Genomic DNA, 24,256 nt, shown 5'->3' with positions numbered 1-24,256 from the left:
CCACCACCGCCCTCCAACCGAGTTTGCTGGCATCCGTCGTCCGGACCAACCTCTCCTGGGACACAAAGGGCGAGCCCTGCAAGAGGTTCCGTTCCACTAGCCACCAGGACAACTCCCAGGTGATGTCCACACCCCCAGAATCAACAACTCGTAATGCGGAGAGGCTGGATCCCAATGCCCCAGAACATGACGGGGTACAAGTGCAAACGTGCCCAAGGAACAATCATCACAGTAGCCGACATCAGCCCTTTAACACGCAACCACTGGCAAGCCGTGAAAGACTGAGCCCCCAACACCTTCCTCAGTTCGTGCACCAGAGTCGGTCTGCAGGGCACATGAAAGTAGGCGTTCCAGAGAAGCCAGGAAATCCCCCACCGACAGAAAGGGAAAAATCGTCTGCAGAGTCACTATTTTGAAGGACCGGTGAGGGGGACACAAATTCACAGCCTTCAGATCCTGGACAGGACGGTAGTCCCCATTCGGCTTCTGGATCAGAAACAGGAATGAGTAAACCCCCCCGACCCTGCTGACTCACAGGCACCCTCACCACAGCCCCTTTGGCAACCAAGTCCAGAACACCATCCAACAGAGCACGACACTTCGTCTGAGATCTGGGAACAGGTTTAGCCCTAAACACATCCACCGTAGTAACCCCAAATTCGATCCTGTAGCCCAGTCGGACCATCTGCAGGACCCACTGATCTCGCACAAACTCCTCCCAAACAGGAAAAAAAGACGTGAGGCGACCCTCCGTCTGGCACCCCCAACAAACTCCTCCCATAGTCACGACTTGGAGGGAACTGAAGAAGAGGAAGCACCCTGTTGACCCCGGGATTTGTGGAAGGAAGGGACACCCCGGCCATGTCCCCTACCACGAAAGGGCTGGGCCGCCATCTTAGATTGAAAAGCCTGCCCAAAAACCCTCTTATAACCTGCAAACTTCCCTCTCTGAGAAGAGCAGACCGGAGCCAACCAACTACTTGTCTTCAGCAGTCTTCTTAATCAACGCCTCCAACAGTTCCCCAAACAGTTTAGTGCCCGTGAAGGGAAGCTTCATGGCAGCCTTCTGAGCAGCCTCCGCCTTCCAAGGCTTAAGCCACAACTGCCTCAGAGCAGTCCCCGAGGCCCCAGATGCTGCCGCCGCCCACTAAGGGAATTGAAGGACAAATCTGCCAGGAAATGCAACTGTTGCTCCAACAGGGACAAAGATTCAGAAGGGTCCTCATCCTGCAAGAGCTGTTCAGAAATACCCTGGCAATCCTTAAGAAGAGACTGAACCAGATAGCTGGTGTAAGCTGCAGACCGAACAGCAAGATTAGAGGCAGCAAAGGACCTCTTCAAGGCCCCCTCAAACCGTTTGTCCCCAGGATCAGAAGGCACTGCATCTTCGGACACCACCAGGCTCTGGGACGCCATACCAGCCAGCAGATAATCCACCTTCACCACAGCCGGGAACTCCTCAGCGAACCCCTGCAAAGAATACATTTTAGCCAGAAACCGGGGAAAGGCATGTTTGTCCACATCCTTCCCCCCAGCACATTCCTCATTGACTTATGAATAGGGAGGCTTTCAGGCTCCTTCTTTTGGTAATTGGCAAAAAAGTATTTCTACACTCCACCCTCCATGGGACTAGGGAACCCCAAATTGTCCCGAACATGCTGCAGAACATTGTGAAGGTCCGCCCCCTGGACAAAACGACCCTTCACCTCCTCATCCGAATTCCCGTCCAGATCAACGTCTGCAGAGGCATCCAACTTCAGCCTCTTAGGCCCCTTGGGCTCACGAGCCATAAAGGTCGCAGCCACAGCAGCCTCAATCATCTTCTGCACATACGCCACGGTAGAAGCAGTGGAAGACCCAGCGACCACCACCTCCTCCTCATCACAGAGCCCACTCACGTCCGAACATCTACTCTCCATGATGGTTAAGGAGAACAGAGAACCAGCTTTCAATAAATACCCCAGATCACTCAAAGCCAGATCCCACAGGCCAACCAGGGGACGCCACCTGGACTCCAGTCAATCTCCAACAGGGAAGAAGGCCGACCCCTAAACCGGCCAAACTCAAATCCACCAAAAGGAACGACTGAATCAGGCCCCAACGTAACGCACCACCAGGTAAAGGCCCCCGTACAGAGCAGCCTCTGCAAATGCCGATAATTAAGCAGGCCGGCCCCCACAGGCCGAGAACCCATGGCCAGAAACACCCACAGTGAACCAAGAACCACATGGGAAAGCGGGATCCCCTGACACAAGCACAGGAGCCCCATGAAATCCCCCCAGCGGCACCAAAAGGCAGAAACTAAAAACGAGCAGGAACACAAGCGCCTGCAGCCAAATCGCCACAGGCATCGCGGGTTCCACCAGACAGCGTCCGTATAGCCAACATGAATCCAGAGTCACAACAGAGGAGAAACACAGACTCGAATGAGAATCGAGCCCCCGCAGAAGATCTCCAAAGAGAAGCCGATCATTCACGCCCCCTTTGCTCCCAGAAAGACAAGCCGCGCCCAACACACCTCCCCTTCCTCCTCGGGCGATCCCGCTAGAGCAGGGAATGAACCTGGAGGAGGGGGAAGCCGCAGCAGGGGCCACCACTCAATGTTGCCAGATTGGGCTATTTCCCGCACAATTGGGCGACATTTTTCCCAATTGTGCAGGAAAAACTCATAGCTGGCGGGGGCTACTTTTTGGGCTTATTTCCAACAGTTGTGCGCAATTTTTTCGCTGGGGCGGTGCCGACACTAATGCAACTAAGACAACCAGTGGTGAGCAGTTGCATTGTCAGCAGCCAATGAACGCAAAGCCCGCTGCGTGGCTGAGACATCATTGGAGGAGGAGGCGGAGCATGCTAGACCTATGCTGAAGGCAGCAGTGGTGTGTGTCTGTGTGTGCAGGTGCAAGCGCACCTGCTGCTATTGTCAACTTGCTGGACACATTCTGTTTGGGTAAGCGAGCTGTCAATCTAGTAGCGCGGGAAAGCGCTACTAATGACGGCCCTGGAAATACTGGATGCCTGTCCCCCGCGCGCTTTATTAAAAAAGTGACACGCGCTCGCCTCGCCGCTCTCTTCATCGGAATTGGCGGCGCGTAGGGCCTGATTCCTAGCAGTTTACCGGCAGCTATGTGCAGAACGAAGAGACCGACCAGCTGTCCCTGTTATCCAGCCTCAGTGAGTACCTGTCAAGCTGGAGGTTAGGTGGGGTGAGGGACTTTCAGTGAATATTTAGTGAATATTAGAGCAGTTTAGGTGTGGTCAGGGACTTCCAGGGTTTGTTAAACCGCTTAGAAGCGTTAGGAGTCAGTAGGATCAGGTGATTTGCCTCAGTTTCGTTTTCTTTTCATAGCTTGTCCTTGCTTAAATGAATGTCATTTCTTATGTTTATCCGTTTATTTGAACTTAATTTCTTGATTTGCTCGCAAAAAAGTGTCACTCTTAGTGTCATACATTTAACAGTTGAATGTCATTCGTAAGTACTCTGAAACCTTGAAAATGTCACACCTAAGCACTCTTAAAACGTGGCAACTATGCAGTCTGTTTTCATGTTGAATAGTGCCCTTCCATTTCTGGTGCTTTACAATAGTTTTAAAATCTTTGTAGAGTTTCTCGTTGCTGAAATGGCTGTAATTTGTTATATATGTTTCCCTCATCTTTGTTGCTTGATTTTTGCTTGTGAGAAAGTGTCACTCATAGTCATTGAATGTCACTCATAATTACACTGAAATTATGAAAATATCACACATAAGCAATCTGAAACCTTGGCAGCTATGCACTGTGTCACTTTTCTCTCGGGTCTCAGACTGTCAGACCTGGCCTGGTGGTGCAGCCCTGTGCTGCTGTTGCCGTCGACTCATGGGGCCTGGCCGCAGCATGTAGAAGCAAGCACAAATTGAAGTAAGTTCATTTATAGTAAGAGTAGGAATGAGTGCTATATGATAAGTAAAGCACTCTGAATCAGATGTTCTGTATCGACTTGTTATCTTTTATGTGAACATTTGCTGTTGTAAAGTGTTCTGATAACTTTGGATCTAGCTATTGCTATATAATAATCTCAAATAAGTGGTTTCTGATGACTATTTCTGCATAATTTGAGAGTTGCGAGTTTGGGCTGGTTTTTGGGCTGAAACTGGTCTGGTTGGGCTTATTTTGGGCTTATATTTGAGCGGCTTTGGGCTTGGGACGGGTCTAAAAATCTGGCAACACTGCCACCACTACCCCACCCCAGGTAGTCCGGACCCCCCAAACCCCTCAGTCCCGCTAAAGCAGGGACTTAAGCACACCAACGGCCGCAACAGCAGACTGTCACACACCTACCTGATGAAGGCACAGCCGGCCGATCACGACAAAGTCTTGCCTGGAACAGCAACTGCAGAAAATAACAAGTTGTGGTTCTGCGGGTCACGTGTTATATGCCTAAGGGTATGGGAGTGGCCTGGAGGTAAGGGATGGGAGTTTTGTTTGGGAGTTTCTGGTAGGAGGAGCTATGCTCATCTGGTTTGGACTGGAACGGAGAGGGCTGACGAGGAGGTAAAGAAGGATACAAGAGGATGTTGAAGTGAACAAATGGTAAGCCTATGGGCCAGCTGTAACCTATGGTTCATAAACAAAATGTCTTGAAGACACAGTGCATACGCTCTCTAGCCCAGACCTAAAAATAGCAGGCTAGCTCCTTGCTTCAATGTGCTCATAAGAGCATTCAGTAAACATCTATTGTGGATTTGTGAACTTTTCTAGCTCTGCCTTGCCCACGTATTGTGTTTTATCTTCAAATCAGATCAGCGTCTGCCATTCCATTTCTTTAGAAAGGGGTTATCATTCTCAGCACAGTTAGTTTTACTAAATGTTCGCTTCCTGCAGTGCGCCTAAGGGGTGGGTGTAGTAGAGACAGGAAGAATCCTTTACGTAATGTTTCCCTTATGGTTCTGTAGCATTTACATGCATGATACATAAAGTTCTGCTTCTTATGATTTTCAGGGCCATGTCCGGTTTCACTGCCCTGCTGATGCTGGTGATAACAAGAAATGTGATAAAGAATGGACGTACGTAGAAGTTCGGAGGCATGCTTTGCTGACAGATGAAGAGCGGGCTATGTTTGAAGAAAAAATGGCATTGATTGCAGCCCAGCAGCACTGTGAATTTAAAGAGGTGAGTTGTGATGTGGCTGCTCTTTCTGAATCTGCCTCACCTTCTTTATGTTTATTTTCTGTGAAGTGACAATGATCAGCAGGTAACATAGGGACCATAACTAAACGCTAACATATTTCTCTTTAAGGTGAGCAGCACCTTACCACTGCCTGCCAGTTGCACACAAATGGCAGATTTACTAATTTTTCATGCAGCACAGAGCCATGCCTACCAGGTGTGGCCTGCAGCTGCTTTCATCGTCTGCACTGGTGATCTAAATAGGCTGTCTGGTGCAGAGATATATCCTGTCTAGAAAATGATTCGTACTGGACACACACCCTTCCAATACAAACTCCTATGCTTATACAAATTCAGAAGGACCCCACATGTTGGATGTGTGCTGTGAGCAGTGTGTGTTTTTTTGTGTGAAATGAAAACATTTTCCTTGTTAACACCTGCTTCAAGGAGGTGTTACTTTTGATAAAAAGCCCGGTCCGGCTATCTTAGTAGATTGGACTTGGTTTTGAAACCTTTGTGTGTTTGTGCTGATCCATCCAAGTAATTTACCAGTCAAGTCTCCTTGATACAAAGCGTAACAAGCATTTACAATGTAATGGTCTCGGCATTGTTAAAGTTAGAGCTATTGGCACTGCTCATTACATTATTTTTGTTTATGTTTTTATTTTTAAAACATTTAAAGAAACGCCATTGTTATTTACAATGTCAATAGCTTAATCACTCTCAAATGCGAGACCTATTGCATTTGCACCCACACACAGAGCCACACACCCAAAGCCAACTCCCAAACACACAGAGCCACCCACACAGAGCCACTCACATAGAGCAACCCACACACAAATAGAGCCACCAATAGAGCCACCCACAGAGCCACCTACACACACACACACACACACAGAGTTACCCACACACAGACAGACCCACCACGCATAGAGCCACCCACACACACACAGACCCTCCCCCACACACACAGAGCCACCCATACACACACACAGAGCCACCCCCACACACAGAGCCACCCCCACACAGAGCCACCCCCATACAGAGCCACCCCCACACAGAGCCACCCCCACACACACACACACAGAGCCACACACACAGAGGCACACAGTTGAAGTTAATGTTTTACTCAATGTTCGAGCAGAGACCTAAAAACATGGATCAACACTGTTATTAACAAGTGGCACATTTGAGTGATGTTTAATTATGGCTTGATGAGCGCGGTCCTGGGCATTATCAGTCTGGACGGCGCATCTCCCACCAGCAGCCGGGTGGGCATGGGAACTAAAAGCAGCCAGCAGTGTCGCCGAAGAACGGCCCTCGCGCACTGCCCCCGCCGCTTGCACGTGCCTCCTGGCGAGGGCGCCATCTTCCCCCACCTTCACCTACATAATGACACGTTAAGCATAATTACTGGTAGGCCTTTAAAATAAACAGGATTGGAAGGGAAAATTGCCCCCGCGAGTGAACGAGACGAGCTCTGAACACGTTGCAAGTGCTGGCCTTCATTGAGAGTTTCTTTGACTGCGAGAGATCGCTTCAGCCAGTTTTGGCGGGAGGACAGTGATTATAACTCCGGAGACACGCCAGTATAATGGTGACAATGCTGCGGGCAGAGCACTGAACTCAGCGCCACCGAGGTCCCTTGAAAGACTGGCGAGGGTGTCGTGAGATGCCTAGGTGGTCTTCTCTTTACAACACAGTGCCTATATTGCCATCTGCCTTGCTACTTATAATTTGAAAAGAAGCGCTGTGAAACCAGCATCGACCCACACTAGACCATAACGCAGGCACGCGGCGGGTGTGGGTAAAAAGAGTGGGGGGGGGGCCGAGGGTTCAGCCATTAAACCGGACTCATTCTGCCCGAGGTCAATGAATATCTGTGAGATACAGGATAGGCAGGGGGCCCTCATCACATTCTGCAAATTGCGTTACGCCACTGAACCCACCCAAACTACTCACTTTCCTACGTTCCCCACCTTATATACCCGTTCTGAGGAATTAAATACCTTTTTCGAAAGCTGTGAAACCACCGCTGTTGGGCTGGTGAAAAGCAGCTGTCGAGCTAAGAAAATAACAGGGTGGGAGAAGGCAGGAGCTGGAGGGAGGGAGCGCCCATTAAACTGGGAACGGCGCACAATATGTGTTTATGCCGGGAGAACAAATAGATGCTGAGCTGAGGCCAAGTTTATTCACCGACACAAAGCTCCGAACAGCTCTTCATCGGGGAGAATTGCCCTTTGTGTTTCCGCCGCAATAATGGGCGCTAATATTTCCTTAAAGGCCCTAATACGACAGGCATTCTGTCAGCGCACGAACGAGGCGCATTCTTCGGAACTGTGAAAGAAACTGAAAGACGCGTTCAATTATTACTGCCTGAAAAGGAGAGGGAGGGGTGCAAAAAAGCGCAAATTAGAGCTTCAAGTGTTAAAAACAAACTCAGCCCTGTTTGTGCTTTCATAGGAATTCAGCATTTTGCTTTTAACAGTGGTCCCGGTTCACGGTGCATAACACACCAAAGACACATATACGACTTCCTGAGCAGCAGCCAAAACACGGGAGCCGACAGCAGGGGGAGAGGACGCCATTAACACCGCCGCCTTTCTCCGAGGTCAAGCAGAAATGCCTCGGAGAAACGCAGCGGCGTTTTCGGATTCGGGGGCGTGTTTTCCTTTCTCTCCTCTTGCCATTGGCTGGAATGTTTACATTCCAGAGGAGAGAAAGAATCAAAAAAACACGCCCCCGAATCCGAAAAGGACGGGGCTTGTTTGGAGAGACAAACCTCTTCTCCAATGGCTGACCAGCATTAAAGAGGCCAGCCAATGGAGAAGAGGAGAGAAGAGGGGCGGGTATAAGCCCCTCTCTCCAAGTCATTAAATCTCGCGAGCGAGACTGCGCAAGCGCAGCCTTCGCTAGCCGAGACCTAAAAAGGGCATCTTTCCAGCACTAATACCTTTTTGTGCAGGAAAGTAAATACCAATACATCACTTTGAGAACTTTTCAACAGTGCCAAGCCTTAGTATATCTGGACCAAACCCTCTTTTAGTTGTTTCACACAGGCCTCATTCACAAAGCTTTTTTTCATCTGTAGGGGAGATACGCCATGCCTACTCAGAGAAAACATTTAATTTATTAAGTGCTACAGTTTAGCAATATTGCAAACAGTTCTTAAACAACCTTTTTTTAAGTTGTTTTGTACCAGAAGTACATACAGTTCCAGTTAACATGGAACATAGGTATGTACAGGCGCTCCAGGACCAAGTCGACTGTATTTTAGTTTTCACCCTACATTTTGAATAACCAATTCAAATCATTCATTGTATCAAAAGGAACGAGCCAAATCATGTTGAAGCAGCTGAGAGAAGAAACCGTTATGGATCATTCGTTGCGAGCTTGTGTAAGCCTAGCAATAATGTTCTCATACTGTTCTATCTACGGTGATTTTCAACTCCCATTAAAATATTGTAGTTGGACCCATCCCCACTGTGATAACTAATTGAGTTGGTGGGTATGAATGCATCACTGAGGGTTGTCTGTTCTTATGTGTGAAATGAGGTCAACACTCTGTGGGGCCATTTGGTTTCTAAATGTCGCTGTTTAATTTTTCCAAGGTATTGAGATGAGCTATGGTTCGCCATCATAATGGGCAGGTTTTCCATTATTTATTTATAAAATGAGGCGCCCAGTCAATTTCTAGGAAGTGTGCGTGAGTTGAGCCACTTTTGGAGGATGTAGTCTCCCCAGCTCGGGGGCATGCAAATGAACACTCCACACAGGGATCTCTCTAACAGACGTCTTTATTCTTCAACATACATTCCCACACTGTACTCATTGCATAATAACTTTCATAAACACACCTATCACCTCTCAGTGGTTTATGTAATTCCTGTTTAGAGTCAGCCCACAACTGCAAGGGTCCTAGGGCATATAGTCTCAAGAAACTTACTCTCTCCCTTTGTTATATAAAAAGTACAGACAACATTTGTATCATATTTCCTCGATGCCATTGCACAGGTCTGCTAGATCGGCTGGTATGAGGTAGCTGAGATGCACCGTCATTATGCAACAACAACACAGGCTCAGATGCTTGACCTAGACATTTAGGCGGGGTCACCTCACATGGGGCTTTAGGAGCTGATGAACATTGTGATAGGTGTTTAAAGTGTGGCGAGTCCTGTGTGAAGGACTTTCCAGGACGATGCGCTGTCACCGTGTGTCCTGTGCATGTTACAACCCTCAGAGGGCTGACAACAAACTGAGTGTCTGTTTTCCGGTTCCGTTTCTGGTTGACCAGTAACCAGTCCCCTTTATCAAAGACTGTTTCCTGGGTGCGTACGCGCTGATTGGCATATGTTTTCATTTTGCACTTTCAAGAAGTGTCTGTGACCCCAAACTTATCGGCATCCATCGATCGGTCCGATGTCCATTGTGGTAGTTTGGTTCTAATGGCTCTCCCAAATAAAAGGTTGCAGGACTCTTACAAGTTGTGGAGTGAGGCATTAATCGCTAGGCACGAAAGGCTGGACACATGGCTTTGCTTAGATCTATTCTCTCCATCGGTGCTTGCCGGATTATGGTCTTGAGGGTGCTTATTAATCGTTCAACAACACCATTGGCTTGGGGCCAAAGAGGTGTACTCTTTTGGTGCTTGGCATTGAGTCAAATAATAAACTCATTGAATTCTTTGCTGTTGAAAGGTGGGCCGTTATCAGATTTGAGAATAGCAGGGATGCCTCATGCTGCAAGTTGTCATCAAGCTGCTCGATAACTTTGTCATGGGTTATTAATGATAAGTCTTCCACCAAAGGAAAACACGGATATTCATCAGTCACTACCATGAGATAATGTCCATTTCCTAGAGGCCCAAAGAAATCTACTGCAACTCTGTTACAGGTGTGTGCAGGAAGATCAGACATTGTCACTTGATGTTGAACTACTTTGAGTGACAAACAGTTACAAATGTGGCACGTTTTCAGTTCTCTCTCAACTCGCTCCTCTAGGCGACGGAACCACACTAGATCTCAAATGGCTCTCTTGGTGGCTACAATTCCACGATGTCCTTCATCGGCCAGCTCGCTGACCTGCTGTCTCAGACTCTCAAGTATGACTAATCTCAAACCTCGCAATACAATACCCTCTAGGGTGGTAGATAATTCCTCCTGTACATTTTTTAACTTTGGGAATTCAACTTCTACAGCTAAAGGTCGAATACTTTTCTTCCAGGATTTCGCTGCAATGAGATCTTTGACAGTAAGCATGTTTTATCAATGCTGGTGGCAGTAATAATCTGTTTAATAGATAGAGCTGCTGGTGTGCTGGAGCTTACAATGAAGTTGAGATACTTTTCAGCCACTTTTGATGTCGAGCTTTGGCTATGTAGCGGCACTCGTGAAAAGTAGTCTGCAGTGTCTTGATCTTTCCCCAGCTTGTGTATGATCGCACAGTCTGTGTACAAGCAAATATGCCAATGAGTCATCCATAGGTGTAGCTCCCTCCAAATATAGAAGCAAGTGTCAAATTACAAACATTACACAGTCAATCGAAATGGGACCAGCCTACCCTGACTCGTGCCTTCGTCTAGACAGTTGCAAAAACAACAATTGATGGACAGAATGCAGAACAATGTCATACATTCACCCCAGTACAGAGATCTGGGCCTAAATCCATCGTTTTTTTGCTCACCATGCCATTCCAGTTTGAACCCAGCCATATGCAAATCAGTCTTGACCCTGTGCCCCATGGGAACAGTCCAGCCCGAACTGCCAAGCCAGGTCCTCCCTGGACTGGAAACAAGCATCCTAGGACCGGTTTCGGGCTTTCAGCCCTCGTCAGCCAGGATAGCTTGAGTCCAGTGGCATGGAGAGCAAGGGACTCACGTCTGAGCATACCCTTCCCACTCGGGGTGACAAATGCAAAAACAACAATTGATGGACAGAATGCAGAACAATGTCATACATTCACCCCAGTACAGAGATCTGGGCCTAAATCCATCGTTTTTTTGCTCACCATGCCATTCCAGTTTGAACCCAGCCATATGCAAATCAGTCTTGACCCTGTGCCCCATGGGAACAGTCCAGCCCGAACTGCCAAGCCAGGTCCTCCCTGGACTGGAAACAAGCACCCTAGGACCGGTTTCGGGCTTTCAGCCCTCGTCAGCCAGGATAGCTTGATTCCAGTGGCATGGAGAGCAAGGGACTCACGTCTGAGCATACCCTTCCCACTCGGGGTGACAAATGCAAAAACAACAATTGATGGACAGAATACAGAACAATGTCATACATTCACCCCAGTACAGAGATCTGGGCCTAAATCCATCGTTTTTTTGCTCACCATGCCATTCCAGTTTGAACCCAGCCATATGCAAATCAGTCTTGACCCTGTGCCCCATGGGAACAGTCCAGCCCGAACTGCCAAGCCAGGTCCTCCCTGGACTGGAAACAAGCATCCTAGGACCGGTTTCGGGCTTTCAGCCCTCGTCAGCCAGGATAGCTTGATTCCAGTGGCATGGAGAGCAAGGGACTCACGTCTGAGCATACCCTTCCCACTCGGGGTGACAAATGCAAAAACAACAATTGATGGACAGAATGCAGAACAATGTCATACATTCACCCCAGTACAGAGATCTGGGCCTAAATCCATCGTTTTTTTGCTCACCATGCCATTCCAGTTTGAACCCAGCCATATGCAAATCAGTCTTGACCCTGTGCCCCATGGGAACAGTCCAGCCCGAACTGCCAAGCCAGGTCCTCCCTGGACTGGAAACAAGCATCCTAGGACCGGTTTCGGGCTTTCAGCCCTCGTCAGCCAGGATAGCTTGATTCCAGTGGCATGGAGAGCAAGGGACTCACGTCTGAGCATACCCTTCCCACTCGGGGTGACAAATGCAAAAACAACAATTGATGGACAGAATGCAGAACAATGTCATACATTCACCCCAGTACAGAGATCTGGGCCTAAATCCATCGTTTTTTGCTCACCATGCCATTCCAGTTTGAACCCAGCCATATGCAAATCAGTCTTGACCCTGTGCCCCATGGGAACAGTCCAGCCCGAACTGCCAAGCCAGGTCCTCCCTGGACTGGAAACAAGCATCCTAGGACCGGTTTCGGGCTTTCAGCCCTCGTCAGCCAGGATAGCTTAATTCCAGTGGCATGGAGAGCAAGGGACTCACGTCTGAGCATACCCTTCCCACTCGGGGTGACAAATGCAAAAACAACAATTGATGGACAGAATGCAGAACAATGTCATACATTCACCCCAGTACAGAGACCTGGGCTTAAATCCATCGTTTTTTTGCTCACCATGCCATTCCAGTTTGAACCCAGCCATATGCAAATCAGTCTTGACCCTGTGCCCCATGGGAACAGTCCAGCCCGAACTGCCAAGCCAGGTCCTCCCTGGACTGGAAACAAGCATCCTAGGACCGGTTTCGGGCTTTCAGCCCTCGTCAGCCAGGATAGCTTGATTCCAGTGGCATGGAGAGCAAGGGACTCTCGCTGAGCATGCCCTTCCCACTCGGGGTGACAAATGCAAAAACAACAATTGATGGACAGAATGCAGAACAATGTCATACATTCACCCCAGTACAGAGATCTGTAGTGGGCAAAAGAACGATGGATTTAACCCAGATCTCTTGACTGGGGAAGAATGTCTGCATTGTCAGCATTCCGTCCATCATTTGTTTGTTGTAACGCTTTTCGCCCTAAGTGGGATGGGTATTCCCAGACGTGGGACCCGTGCTCACTACGCCACTGGAGTCAAGCTATCCTGGCTGATGACGGCTGATAGCCAGAAACCGGTCCTAGGATGCTTGATTCCGGTCCAGGGAAGACATGGCTTGGCAGTTCGGGCTGGACTGTTCCCATGAGGCACAGGGTCAAGACTGATTTGCATATGGCCATGTCTAAACTGGGGTGGTGTAGTGGGCAAAAGAACGATGGATTTAACCCAGATCTCTTGACTGGGGAAGAATGTCTGCATTGTCAGCATTCCGTCCATCATTTGTTTGTTGTAACGCTTTTCGCCCTAAGTGGGATGGGTATTCCCAGACGTGGGACCCGTGCTCACTACGCCACTGGAGTCCAGCTATCCTGGCTGATGACGGCTGATAGCCAGAAACCGGTCCTAGGATGCTTGATTCCGGTCCAGGGAAGACATGGCTTGGCAGTTCGGGCTGGACTGTTCCCATGAGGCACAGGGTCAAGACTGATTTGCATATGGCCATGTCTAAACTGGGGTGGTGTAGTGGGCAAAAGAACGATGGATTTAACCCAGATCTCTTGACTGGGGAAGAATGTCTGCATTGTCAGCATTCCGTCCATCATTTGTTTGTTGTAACGCTTTTCGCCCTAAGTGGGATGGGTATTCCCAGACGTGGGACCCGTGCTCACTACGCCACTGGAGTCGAGCTATCCTGGCTGATGACGGCTGATAGCCAGAAACCGGTCCTAGGATGCTTGATTCCGGTCCAGGGAAGACATGGCTTGGCAGTTTGGGCTGGACTGTTCCCATGAGGCCTACGGTCAAGACTGATTTGCATATGGCCATGTCTAAACTGGGGTGGTGTAGTGGGCAAAAGAACGATGGATTTAACCCAGATCTCTTGACTGGGGAAGAATGTCTGCATTGTCAGCATTCCGTCCATCATTTGTTTGTTGTAACGCTTTTCGCCCTAAGTGGGATGGGTATTCCCAGACGTGGGACCCGTGCTCACTACGCCACTGGAGTCAAGCTATCCTGGCTGATGACGGCTGATAGCCAGAAACCGGTCCTAGGATGCTTGATTCCGGTCCAGGGAAGACATGGCTTGGCAGTTCGGGCTGGACTGTTCCCATGAGGCCTACGGTCAAGACTGATTTGCATATGGCCATGTCTAAACTGGGGTGGTGTAGTGGGCAAAAGAACGATGGATTTAACCCAGATCTCTTGACTGGGGAAGAATGTCTGCATTGTCAGCATTCCGTCCATCATTTGTTTGTTGTAACGCTTTTCGCCCTAAGTGGGATGGGTATTCCCAGACGTGGGACCCGTGCTCACTACGCCACTGGAGTCAAGCTATCCTGGCTGATGACGGCTGATAGCCAGAAACCGGTCCTAGGATGCTTGATTCCGGTCCAGGGAAGACATGGCTTGGCAGTTCGGGCTGGACTGTTCCCATGAGGCACAGGGTCAAGACTGATTTGCATATGGCCATGTCTAAACTGGGGTGGTGTAGTGGGCAAAAGAACGATGGATTTAACCCAGATCTCTTGACTGGGGAAGAATGTCTGCATTGTCAGCATTCCGTCCATCATTTGTTTGTTGTAACGCTTTTCGCCCTAAGTGGGATGGGTATTCCCAGACATGGGACCCGTGCTCACTACGCCACTGGAGTCAAGCTATCCTGGCTGATGACGGCTGATAGCCAGAAACCGGTCCTAGGATGCTTGATTCCGGTCCAGGGAAGACATGGCTTGGCAGTTCGGGCTGGACTGTTCCCATGAGGCACAGGGTCAAGACTGATTTGCATATGGCCATGTCTAAACTGGGGTGGTGTAGTGGGCAAAAGAACGATGGATTTAACCCAGATCTCTTGACTGGGGAAGAATGTCTGCATTGTCAGCATTCCGTCCATCATTTGTTTGTTGTAACGCTTTTCGCCCTAAGTGGGATGGGTATTCCCAGACGTGGGACCCGTGCTCACTACGCCACTGGAGTCAAGCTATCCTGGCTGATGACGGCTGATAGCCAGAAACCGGTCCTAGGATGCTTGATTCCGGTCCAGGGAAGACATGGCTTGGCAGTTCGGGCTGGACTGTTCCCATGAGGCACAGGGTCAAGACTGATTTGCATAAGGCCATGTCTAAACTGGGGTGGTGTAGTGGGCAAAAGAACGATGGATTTAACCCAGATCTCTTGACTGGGGAAGAATGTCTGCATTGTCAGCATTCCGTCCATCATTTGTTTGTTGTAACGCTTCGTCTAGACAGTGGCGGTTCACAGATCTCCCCCCTATAACAATTCCATTTATTCCATGTTTATGTCCATTTGTTGGGGCAGCCTCTAGATTCGTACACTGTCTTCTCAGTGAACATACAATGGTCCATATTGTTTTCCCATAGTCTCAGTGACGGCTTTCCATGCGCCCCCCACAACCTTGCAATATTTCTTTTGGCAATCATCATTTCCAATGTCACCCATATTCACTCCTTTGTATTTATGTCAGTGGGACCCCAAATATTTAGGCACTTTCTTTATATTACAATCAATCTTAACACCCATTACTTCCTCCATGCTGCTTGCCACCCCAGCCCAGTATTCTTGGATAACTTGACATTCCCAGAGCATGTGTACGAAAGTGCCTTCTTGCCCACATCCCTTCGTGTAGTCTGCATAGTCCTGTAGCCCATCTTAACCAGCGTCGGCCCCAAGAGGTATATTCAGTGAAGTATTTTAAGCTGTACGAGTCTGAGCCTAGAAGAATAGCAGTTTCCTTAGGAGAGGCAAGAGCTTCAAGCCATTCCTCATCATCTAAATCTGCTACGTCATGATCCCATTTAGTTCTGAGTCGGGGTAAGTGATCAGGCATATTGTTAACAAGCTTTTTGTATATCAACCAAATTGCCTTCTCAGGGAGATTTCCGTCTAGTATCCTGTCCTCTAGTGTAGATGACTCTGGTGAGGTCTCCCCTTTTGGCATTGCCGCCTGTAGTGCATGCCTAATCTGTAGGTACCTGAATCGTTCTGTATCGACTAGCTCGTATTCGTCCTGCAGTTGGGTGAAGGAAATTGCCCCCCCCCCCGCCCTCCATAGGCCCCAACCCGGGAGATGCATATCAAGTTTCATCGGTCGAAGCCTTTAGTGAATTGTAGATTACCTAGTAGTGCAGTATCCCAAAGTGGGGTGGCCAGTATAAGCCTACCTTTCCAACCCAAACTCGTCGTGACAGTCCGCCACACCTGGGCCGCATGTCCAGTTGGTCCCGACAATTTCAATTTAGAGGGGTTGGTATAGAGTGCACCCATAAAGCCTCCCCCTGGGAGTTGCCATCGATCCATATTAAATCCCGGATCTCCCTGCGGCCTGTACATACATTGATTTATAGCAGTTAGTTGTGCCGCCCAGTAATCTCTTTTGATGTCCAGGAGGGCTATTCCCTTATCATACAAGCCTCTAGTTAGTTTTTGGATCGATATCCATGGTGGCTTCTCCTCCCATAGGAGTTCTCTCAGTGCACTGTCCATAGATTTAAAATATTTTGCTCTAACTGGGTGTGTTGTGTTCTGCAAGGCATAAAGAAAACGCGGAAGGGACATCATTTTAAATAGGGCTGCACGCCCTAACAAGGACAGTGGAAGTGTCTTCCAGTGCAAGACATCACTCCCGAGTCTTTGCAATGGGGGGAGGATGTTACGTTTGTGAAAGAGAGTCGGATTTTTAGACACCTGGATCACCAGGTCTCTAAATCCTGTTGTGACTTCAGCAATGGTGAACCCCCTAGGTAAGAGTGGTGATTTTCCGCTGAGAACGTAAAGAACAGGCTTGGACCAGTTAATCGTTTATCCTGAAAACTTACCAAAGACTATAAAAATGTGTAACACTCTGTTTAGGGAGGCTGCCGGCGATGCCAGGTATAGGGGGATGTCGTCAGCATACAACGAAATGCTGTTCTCCCATTCTTCAGCCCATCTGAGCCCTGTGATAACCTGGTCTTTCCGTATCCACATTGCCAAGGGCTCTAACACGAGGGCGAAGAGCAATGGGGAGAGGGGGCAGCACTGCCTGGCTCCCCTTCCGAGCGTGAATGTGGAGGATGTTCGGTTGTTCAACACTATTTGAGCCAGCGGTTCAGCATATAGGAGGTGCACCCATCACATGAAGCCCGAGCAAAACCCTAGTTTCCTCAGTCATGCGTCCAAATAAGGCCATTCTATCATGTCGAACGCCATGGCCGCGTCAAGTGAAACCACCACCACGTCTTCCAGTATCGTATCAGCCCGGTCTAACACCCCATGTAGTCTCCGCAGGTTAAGAGAAGTATTTCTGGCTGGCATAAAGCCGACTGAACAGGGTGTACAAGCTTAGTGATGACACGTAATAGAAGGGTAGTAAGTATTTTAGCTAGGATCTTGGCTTCTGCATTAAGCAAGGAGATTGGGATGTAGGAGGAACATAAGTGTTTGGGTTTCCCACTCTTGTGGATGACCAATATAGTGGCCAATTGCTGGTCTGCTGGGAGCGATCCTACCTTGCAGCTTTCATGGAACATATTAGTCAGGTGTGGTGCGATTTTACTTGGGGCGATCTTATACAGTTCAACGGGCAAGCCATTCGGGCCCGATGCCTTGCCCACACGTAGGTCCTGTATGGCTTTTTCTACCTCCGTACTTTCTAGGTCTTTTTCAGGGTATAGCCGTTCGTCGTCGAAGAGTGTCGGCAAGGGAATGTCTTGTAGTAAAGAGAGTGCATCTATTTCTGTGTATATCGTCTGTGACGTGAACACCCCACGGTAGTGATCCCCGAACTCATTCACAATTTCTTGCGGGTCCGAGATTGTGTGACCAGACTCAGTCGTGAGTTCTACTACCACTTTTTGGCCTGTTCTCTACGGTCGAGCCATGCGAGCAACTTCCCGGACTTGTCGCCCACTTCGTAGACTTTATTGAGTGTTGCCCTATGTTGTGTTTCAGCCGCATCAGTGGCCAACGCTAACTATTCTTTTGTTTTAATTCGCAATGCATGTCGTGTCTCTTCAGAATTTGCATTCTGAAGTTTCCCTTCCAATCCCAAAATATCAGTTTCTAAGCGCACTAGTTCCATCTGCTTCTCTCTCTTAGTGCCGGCGATCTGGGAGAGAGCCGTCCCTCTTATTACGACCTTGTAGGCCTCCCACAGTACCTGTGCCGAGTCAACCGAGTGTTCATTTTCGAGGAAGTAGTGCTCTGTGTTGCGTACAATCGTGTCATGTATCTGAGGGATCTTAGGATAGCAGGGGTTTATAGGGGCTGTCCTCCTTCTTTGTGGCTCCCTCACCTCCACCCTGGCCCAGATAGGCGAGTGGTCCGATATAACCCTTGCAAGGTGGTTTACCTCTCTAACGTTTCCCATTAGCCCGCCGATGTTCTAATATAGTCTATCCTTTATATACTGCGGAGTGCCACAGAATAAAACGTGTATTGCTGCTCTGTGGGGTGGAGCACCCTTCAGGTCTCTAGAGGGCCAGCGATTAAACCTGTCAGAGACAGTGGAGTTGAAGTCTTCCCCTATCATGAGTCTCCCCTCAGGCAGGGAGAGTAAGAGGTCACCCAGATCCTTGAAGGCCAGGGCTTGAAGGCCAGGTGGAATGTATACAGAGACTAGATTTAACATATGTCCCGCCCAACACCCTGCAATGGCCATGAATCTGCCCAGGTTTTCTGTGCATATACGGTTGGTCGTCATCTGAAAATATTTCCGGGTCAGTATCCCCACTTCCCGGGACCCAGATCCAAACGCAGACTGTGCCACTAGTTTGAAATCCCAGCACATCAGAGCCTGGCATGCGTTCCCCAGTAAGTGTGTTTATTGAAGCAAAATCACGTCAGGTAAGTGTCTTTTGATATATTGAAGCACTATCCCCTTTTCAACTTATCCCCCAATCCATTGACGTTCCAGGACAGTAATTTAAATCCGATTGGAAACGGTAGTCCCATGTCTATGCAGTGTGTTAATTCAACCTTTTAGGGGAGTCCCAGCGGATGTGTCATTTTCTTGGCTAGCTGCCCTGATACAGACTATTGTACCTAATGTAAACGTAGTTCCGTTGAATACAGGCATTGCAGCGGCATTCTGACATCCTGCATTTCGACCATGTCAGAACTTTGAAGAAACCTAACAAAAGAAACCGATCGCCCCATAGTGTCGTTGTGTGGGACAAACTGTGCGCCAATGCAATCAGACATGAATGTGTCGTATATTCTCAATGACTGGAGCCCCTCCCATCCAACAAACTATAACTGTTACCCCCTCCCTGCATGGCGGGATCGGAACCTCCCGCCTCCCCAGCATTGCAGAGTGCCTATCACCCACCCCTAAAACTTGTAGGTCGTGTGCCAACCCTACACCCGTTCTACCTTAATTGTCATGAGATACTGTAACATGAGGCCGAATGTCCGGAATTCCCAGTTTGCTTACATATTATGCGGTGGCAAATGTCTGGTGAGAGATACTCGACAGCGTCTTGCCTTGCAAGAAGCTTGTGGCCCTCGTGGAGGTTAAGACCTGCAATATCCCAAAGAAAAAGTCCCAGTGGGCAATGTATCATCTCAATAAAGGATACAGACCAGTTATTTTGTGTTCGAGGCATATGAGCTGCAGATTGTACACTTTTGCATAGATCGCCATCTGGTGTTGGGCCCGGATGTTTGCAGTTTGTTTTTGTTCTTGGGCAGTCTTTGGAAGTAACGAGTTCGGTGACTCGTCCTTCGGTCCGTATTGCGCCTGGGCTTCAGCTCCATCCTCAGATTGTTTTTTTCCGCCATCGGGCTCGGATGTGATACTTCGTGCTCCAGCTTCGAACTTTTCCAGTTCCAGCCTCGACGGAAAATCCTCGTCCATCGAGATTCTTCATCAAAATCATCTTCTTCATCTCTCTTAGAGGCACTTTCTCGATTCCACTCATCGGCACCGGCCTTCGGGCCCTCCTCGACTCCGGTCCCGGCCGATGGAAAGGACTCCGTTCAAAAAGTGCCCAAAATGTGGGTCTAAATTTCCCCACACCGACCTCCATCAGGTGTGTAACCTTTGCCTCTCTCCCGAACACGAGGCTCGTTACTGCCCCTGCAAGTCTTTTCGATCGAAAAAGACCATCCGGGATCGAAGGGCTCGACGCACCATGGCGCACTCATCGACCTCGGCTCCACCGGACATCTTCGGAGACGACACCGGAGCTTCGGGGCAACAACACACCGAGCAGGAGGAAGACATCGTCAGCGCTTCCGAGGCCGACGACTCCGACCTGGAGGACATCACACCGGCGCAGAGGGTCGTGAGTACTCTACCCCCTCCCACCCCCGCGCCCATATCCAAAGAGACTCAGGTTACACCTTCGCCTCCGGGCCTAGGGAAAACCAAACATGCAGCTTCTGTCACCCCACCTTCGGGCCCGGTGTCGAAGCATCACAAGTCTCACGGCAGCTCGGGCTCGAGCCAGCCTACTCCTGGTGCCGACAAACACCGTTCGGCACCGAAGAAAGTGACACCCAGCTCGGCTCCGAAGCCACCGGTACCGAAGCCTGGACTTTCGGTGCCGACGAAACACAAGCATAAATCCCTCGGCACCGACGCTCCCGCGCCGAAGCCCACCTCGACGCCGAAAAAACCGGAGGTTCCAAAAAAGCATGGCGCAGAGAAACCACCCAAGCCCTCGGCTCCGAAAACATCGGCGCCAGAGGACGATTCGGCGCCAACGAACTATTTATACCTGATCCGTATCAAAAAACCTTGTCAAAGGATCCAAAGACTGGGCTCTTGATTTTGTCTATCAAGAAAAGACGTCTTGACACACCAGCTCCTCCTCCACCGCCGAAACGGAAGGACTCTGCCACATCTCCTTTCAGAGTGCCCTCCCCACCACCTCCTACACCTCCTCCACCTCCTCCACCTCTTCCACCTCCTCTCCCTCCCAGGTCTCCGCCACCCTTGCCTCATCACTCCCCCACCCCATCCCCAGAACCGGATTACGGGGATCCAGATTATGATCCAGCGGACGCCCCGCTAGACCCCACACCCCCAGGGACCCCAGACCCATGGGAGGATTACCAAAACCCTGACATACCAGATGTGCCTCAAGATGACCTCTACCCATCCAGGCCATCTCCCCCGGAGGACTCACTAGGGTTTCACCACTTAGTGCAGCGAGCAGCACACTATCATGGGGTGCAACTACATAGCGAACCAGTGGAGGAAGACTTCTTACTGGATACATTTGATATTCAGGATAAATCTACAGCCATCTTGCCCATGCTTAAGGGTGTTACCAAACATGCTGCAGAGGTGTTCAAAGACCCAGTCAGGGCCAGGGTCTTAAACCCCAGGATAGAAAAAAAGTACAAAGCAGCCCCCACAGATCCTGCATACATTAAAGGACCTGCTCCTTTAGATTCCCTAGTTGTGTCCACAGCTAGAAAGCGGTCCAACTCCCAGTCCTCAGGTGAGGCTCCACCGCCAGATAAGGAATCAAAACTCTTAGATGCGTCTGGTAAACGCACTGCCTCGCAATCCGCAAACATCTGGCGCATTGCGAATACACAGGCGCTGCTTGCGCGTTATGACAGAGCACACTACGATGAGCTAGAGGCTCTTATGCAACACCTCCCAGAGAAACACAAACGTAAAGCTCATGACCTAATACAAGAGGGAAAGCTCATTACTAACACCTCCATTAAATGTGCCCCCGATGCAGCGGACACTGCTTCTAGAGCTATAAATACTAGTGTCCTGCTTCGCCGTCATGCCTGGCTCAGGATCTCAGGGTTTAAGCCAGAAGTCCAGGCATCCATACTAAATCACCCCTTTGACCAACAACACCTATTTGGGCCAAAGGTGGACGAAGCATTAGAAAAAATGAAAAAGGACACAGACACAGCAAAGTCTATGGGGGCATTACAATCCCAAACCCCTAGACGTTCCTTTCGACGTTCGTCCTTTCGTAGCACAGGCAGAGGCTACTCCACCGATACTGCCTCTACCTCCTACAAGTCCCCTCCTCAAACTACCTTCTCAAAGGGCTACCAAAGAGGTGGATACAGGGGCAACAAAAATAAAGGCAGGGGCAAAACCAACACCACCCGTTCTGCCACACCGCCCTCCCAATGACTTCCCCTCGCTCTCCCCAGACCATCCCACTCCGGTCGGGGGCAGACTGCAAAACTTTATTCACGCCTGGGAGTCCATAACATCGGACAAATGGGTGACCCAAATTATTCGGTCAGGGTATTGTCTCGAACTAACATCTACCCCACCCAATATTCCACCAAGGCACCGCACAATGTCACAGGAACATTCCACACTGCTCAAACAGGAGGTGATCTCCCTCCTACAAAAACACGCTATAGAGCAAGTCCCCGTCAATCAGCAAAATTTAGGGGTCTACTCTGTATTTTTTAATACCGAAAAAAGACGGGACCCTGCGGCCCATTCTGGACCTCCGGCCTCTAAATGCATACATACATTCGGACCATTTCCACATGGTCACCCTCCAACAAGTCCTCCCACTCCTCTGTCAGGGAGACTTTCTCACTACCTTGGATTTGAAAGACGCATACTTTCATATTCCAATACACCCTTCTCACAGGAAGTACCTCAGGTTTGTGGTGGACGGTCAGCATTACCAATTCACGGTTCTCCCCTTCGGGGTCACCACCGCACCACGGGTGTTTACCAAATGCCTAGCAGTAGTAACAGCACACCTCAGACGCCAACACATTCACGTCTTCCCTTACTTAGACGACTGGCTGATAAAAGCCGCGTCTTACGACCAATGTGTGCAACATACAAACAGCACCATCCAACTGCTCCACCAGCTAGGCTTCACGGTGAACTACCAAAAGTCCCACCTCATACCATCTCATACAAAGCAATATCTCGGGGCCACTATAGACACCTCCAAGGGTATAGCCTATCCCAATTCAGCCAGGATCGCAAGCATACAAGCCTTGCACCACACGTTCATTGCTCAGCACTCTCTCCCAGCAAGAGTGTTCATGAAGCTAATAGGGATGATGGCATCTTGCATTTTCATAGTGCCCCATGCAAGACTCCACATGCGTCCACTCCAAGAGTGCCTAGCACGACAGTGGAACCAGGCCCAGGGACAGCTGACAGATCTGGTGTTGGTGGACGGCCGCACTCATCACTCTCTGCAGTGGTGGAACACCACAAACCTCTCCAAAGGGCGGCCGTTCCTGGACCCGGTTCCTCAGGTGATTCTAACAGCGGACGCATTGCTCTCCAGCTGGGGAGCGCACCTCCTACACCTCACAATGCAAGGTCTATGGACGCCACAGCAAAAGTCGCTCCACATCAACCATCTGGAGCTATTGGCGATCTTTCTAGCCCTGAAATCCTTTCAAAAACAGATTTCAGCCAAAGCAGTCCTCATTCGCACAGACAATATGACTGCAATGTATTATATTCAAAAACAGGGGGGGACACACTCTCCCCAGCTCTCCCGCTTAGCACAGAGCATATGGAGATGGGCAATTCCACAAAACATCTTTCTCCTGGCACAACACGTCCCAGGCATACAAAACACCATGGCAGATCTGCTCAGCAGACAAACGCAACAAATACACGAATGGGAACTGCATCCACGAGTTCTTCGCCCATTCTTCCGCAAGTGGGGGCATCCTCAGATAGACCTCTTCGCCACCCACGAAAACAAAAAATGCCCAAGCTTCGCCGCCAGATACCCACACCCATTGTTCAAAGGCAATACGATATGGATGAACTGGTCAGGCAAATTTGCATACGCCTTTCCACCTCTCCCACTAATTCCATTAGTGGTCAGGAAACTACAACAGCACTCCCTCACACTCATTCTGGTAGCCCCAACATGGGCCAGGCAGCCGTGGTACACCACACTATTACAGCTATCAGTGGTACCACATCAAAAACTGCTCCTGTCCCCATGCCTCCTAACTCAGAACCATGGAGAAATCAGACCCCCGGACCCAGCTCAGCTCAACCTTGCGATCTGGCTCCTGAAATCTTAGAATTTGGGTACCTTAACCTTCCCCCTGACTGCATGAATATTATCAAGGAAGCCAGACGTCCTACCACTCGAGCATGCTATGCCGCAAAGTGGAAGAGGTTTGTTGTTTACTGCCGTAACAATACAATCAACCCTTTGGATGCATCCATACAACACATTATATGCTATCTACTCCATCTTCAAAGGTGTAACCTGGCATATTCTTCCATACCCCTTTCACCTAGCAGCGATTGCTGCTTACCTGCAAAACAGACAGCATTTATCACTGTTCAGAGTGCCCGCTATTAAAGCCTTTATGGAAGGCCTTAAACGCATAATTCCGCCCAGGGCACCACCTTCTCCTGTATGGAATCTAAATGTAGTTCTTACCAGGCTAATGGGTC

At 49.4% G+C, this 24,256-nt stretch overlaps 1 protein-coding gene across 1 annotated transcript in view; it reads left to right on the top strand.

Moving 5' to 3' along the window:
* The window catches only part of LOC146785215 (putative E3 ubiquitin-protein ligase RNF144A), a 197,208-nt gene that overhangs the window by 125,499 nt on the left and 47,453 nt on the right, over positions 1 to 24,256 (top strand). Inside the window, exon 3 of the mRNA XM_085634120.1 lies at positions 4,975 to 5,145. Within this exon, the coding sequence (XP_085490246.1) occupies positions 4,975 to 5,145 (171 nt within the window). The remainder of the gene's footprint in view (positions 1 to 4,974; positions 5,146 to 24,256) is intronic.

This window comes from Triturus cristatus, chromosome 11 (assembly GCF_964204655.1).
Source record: "Triturus cristatus chromosome 11, aTriCri1.1, whole genome shotgun sequence".
In the NCBI taxonomy this organism is placed as follows: domain Eukaryota; kingdom Metazoa; phylum Chordata; class Amphibia; order Caudata; family Salamandridae; genus Triturus; species Triturus cristatus.
This window is presented reverse-complemented; position numbering and strand designations above follow the sequence as displayed.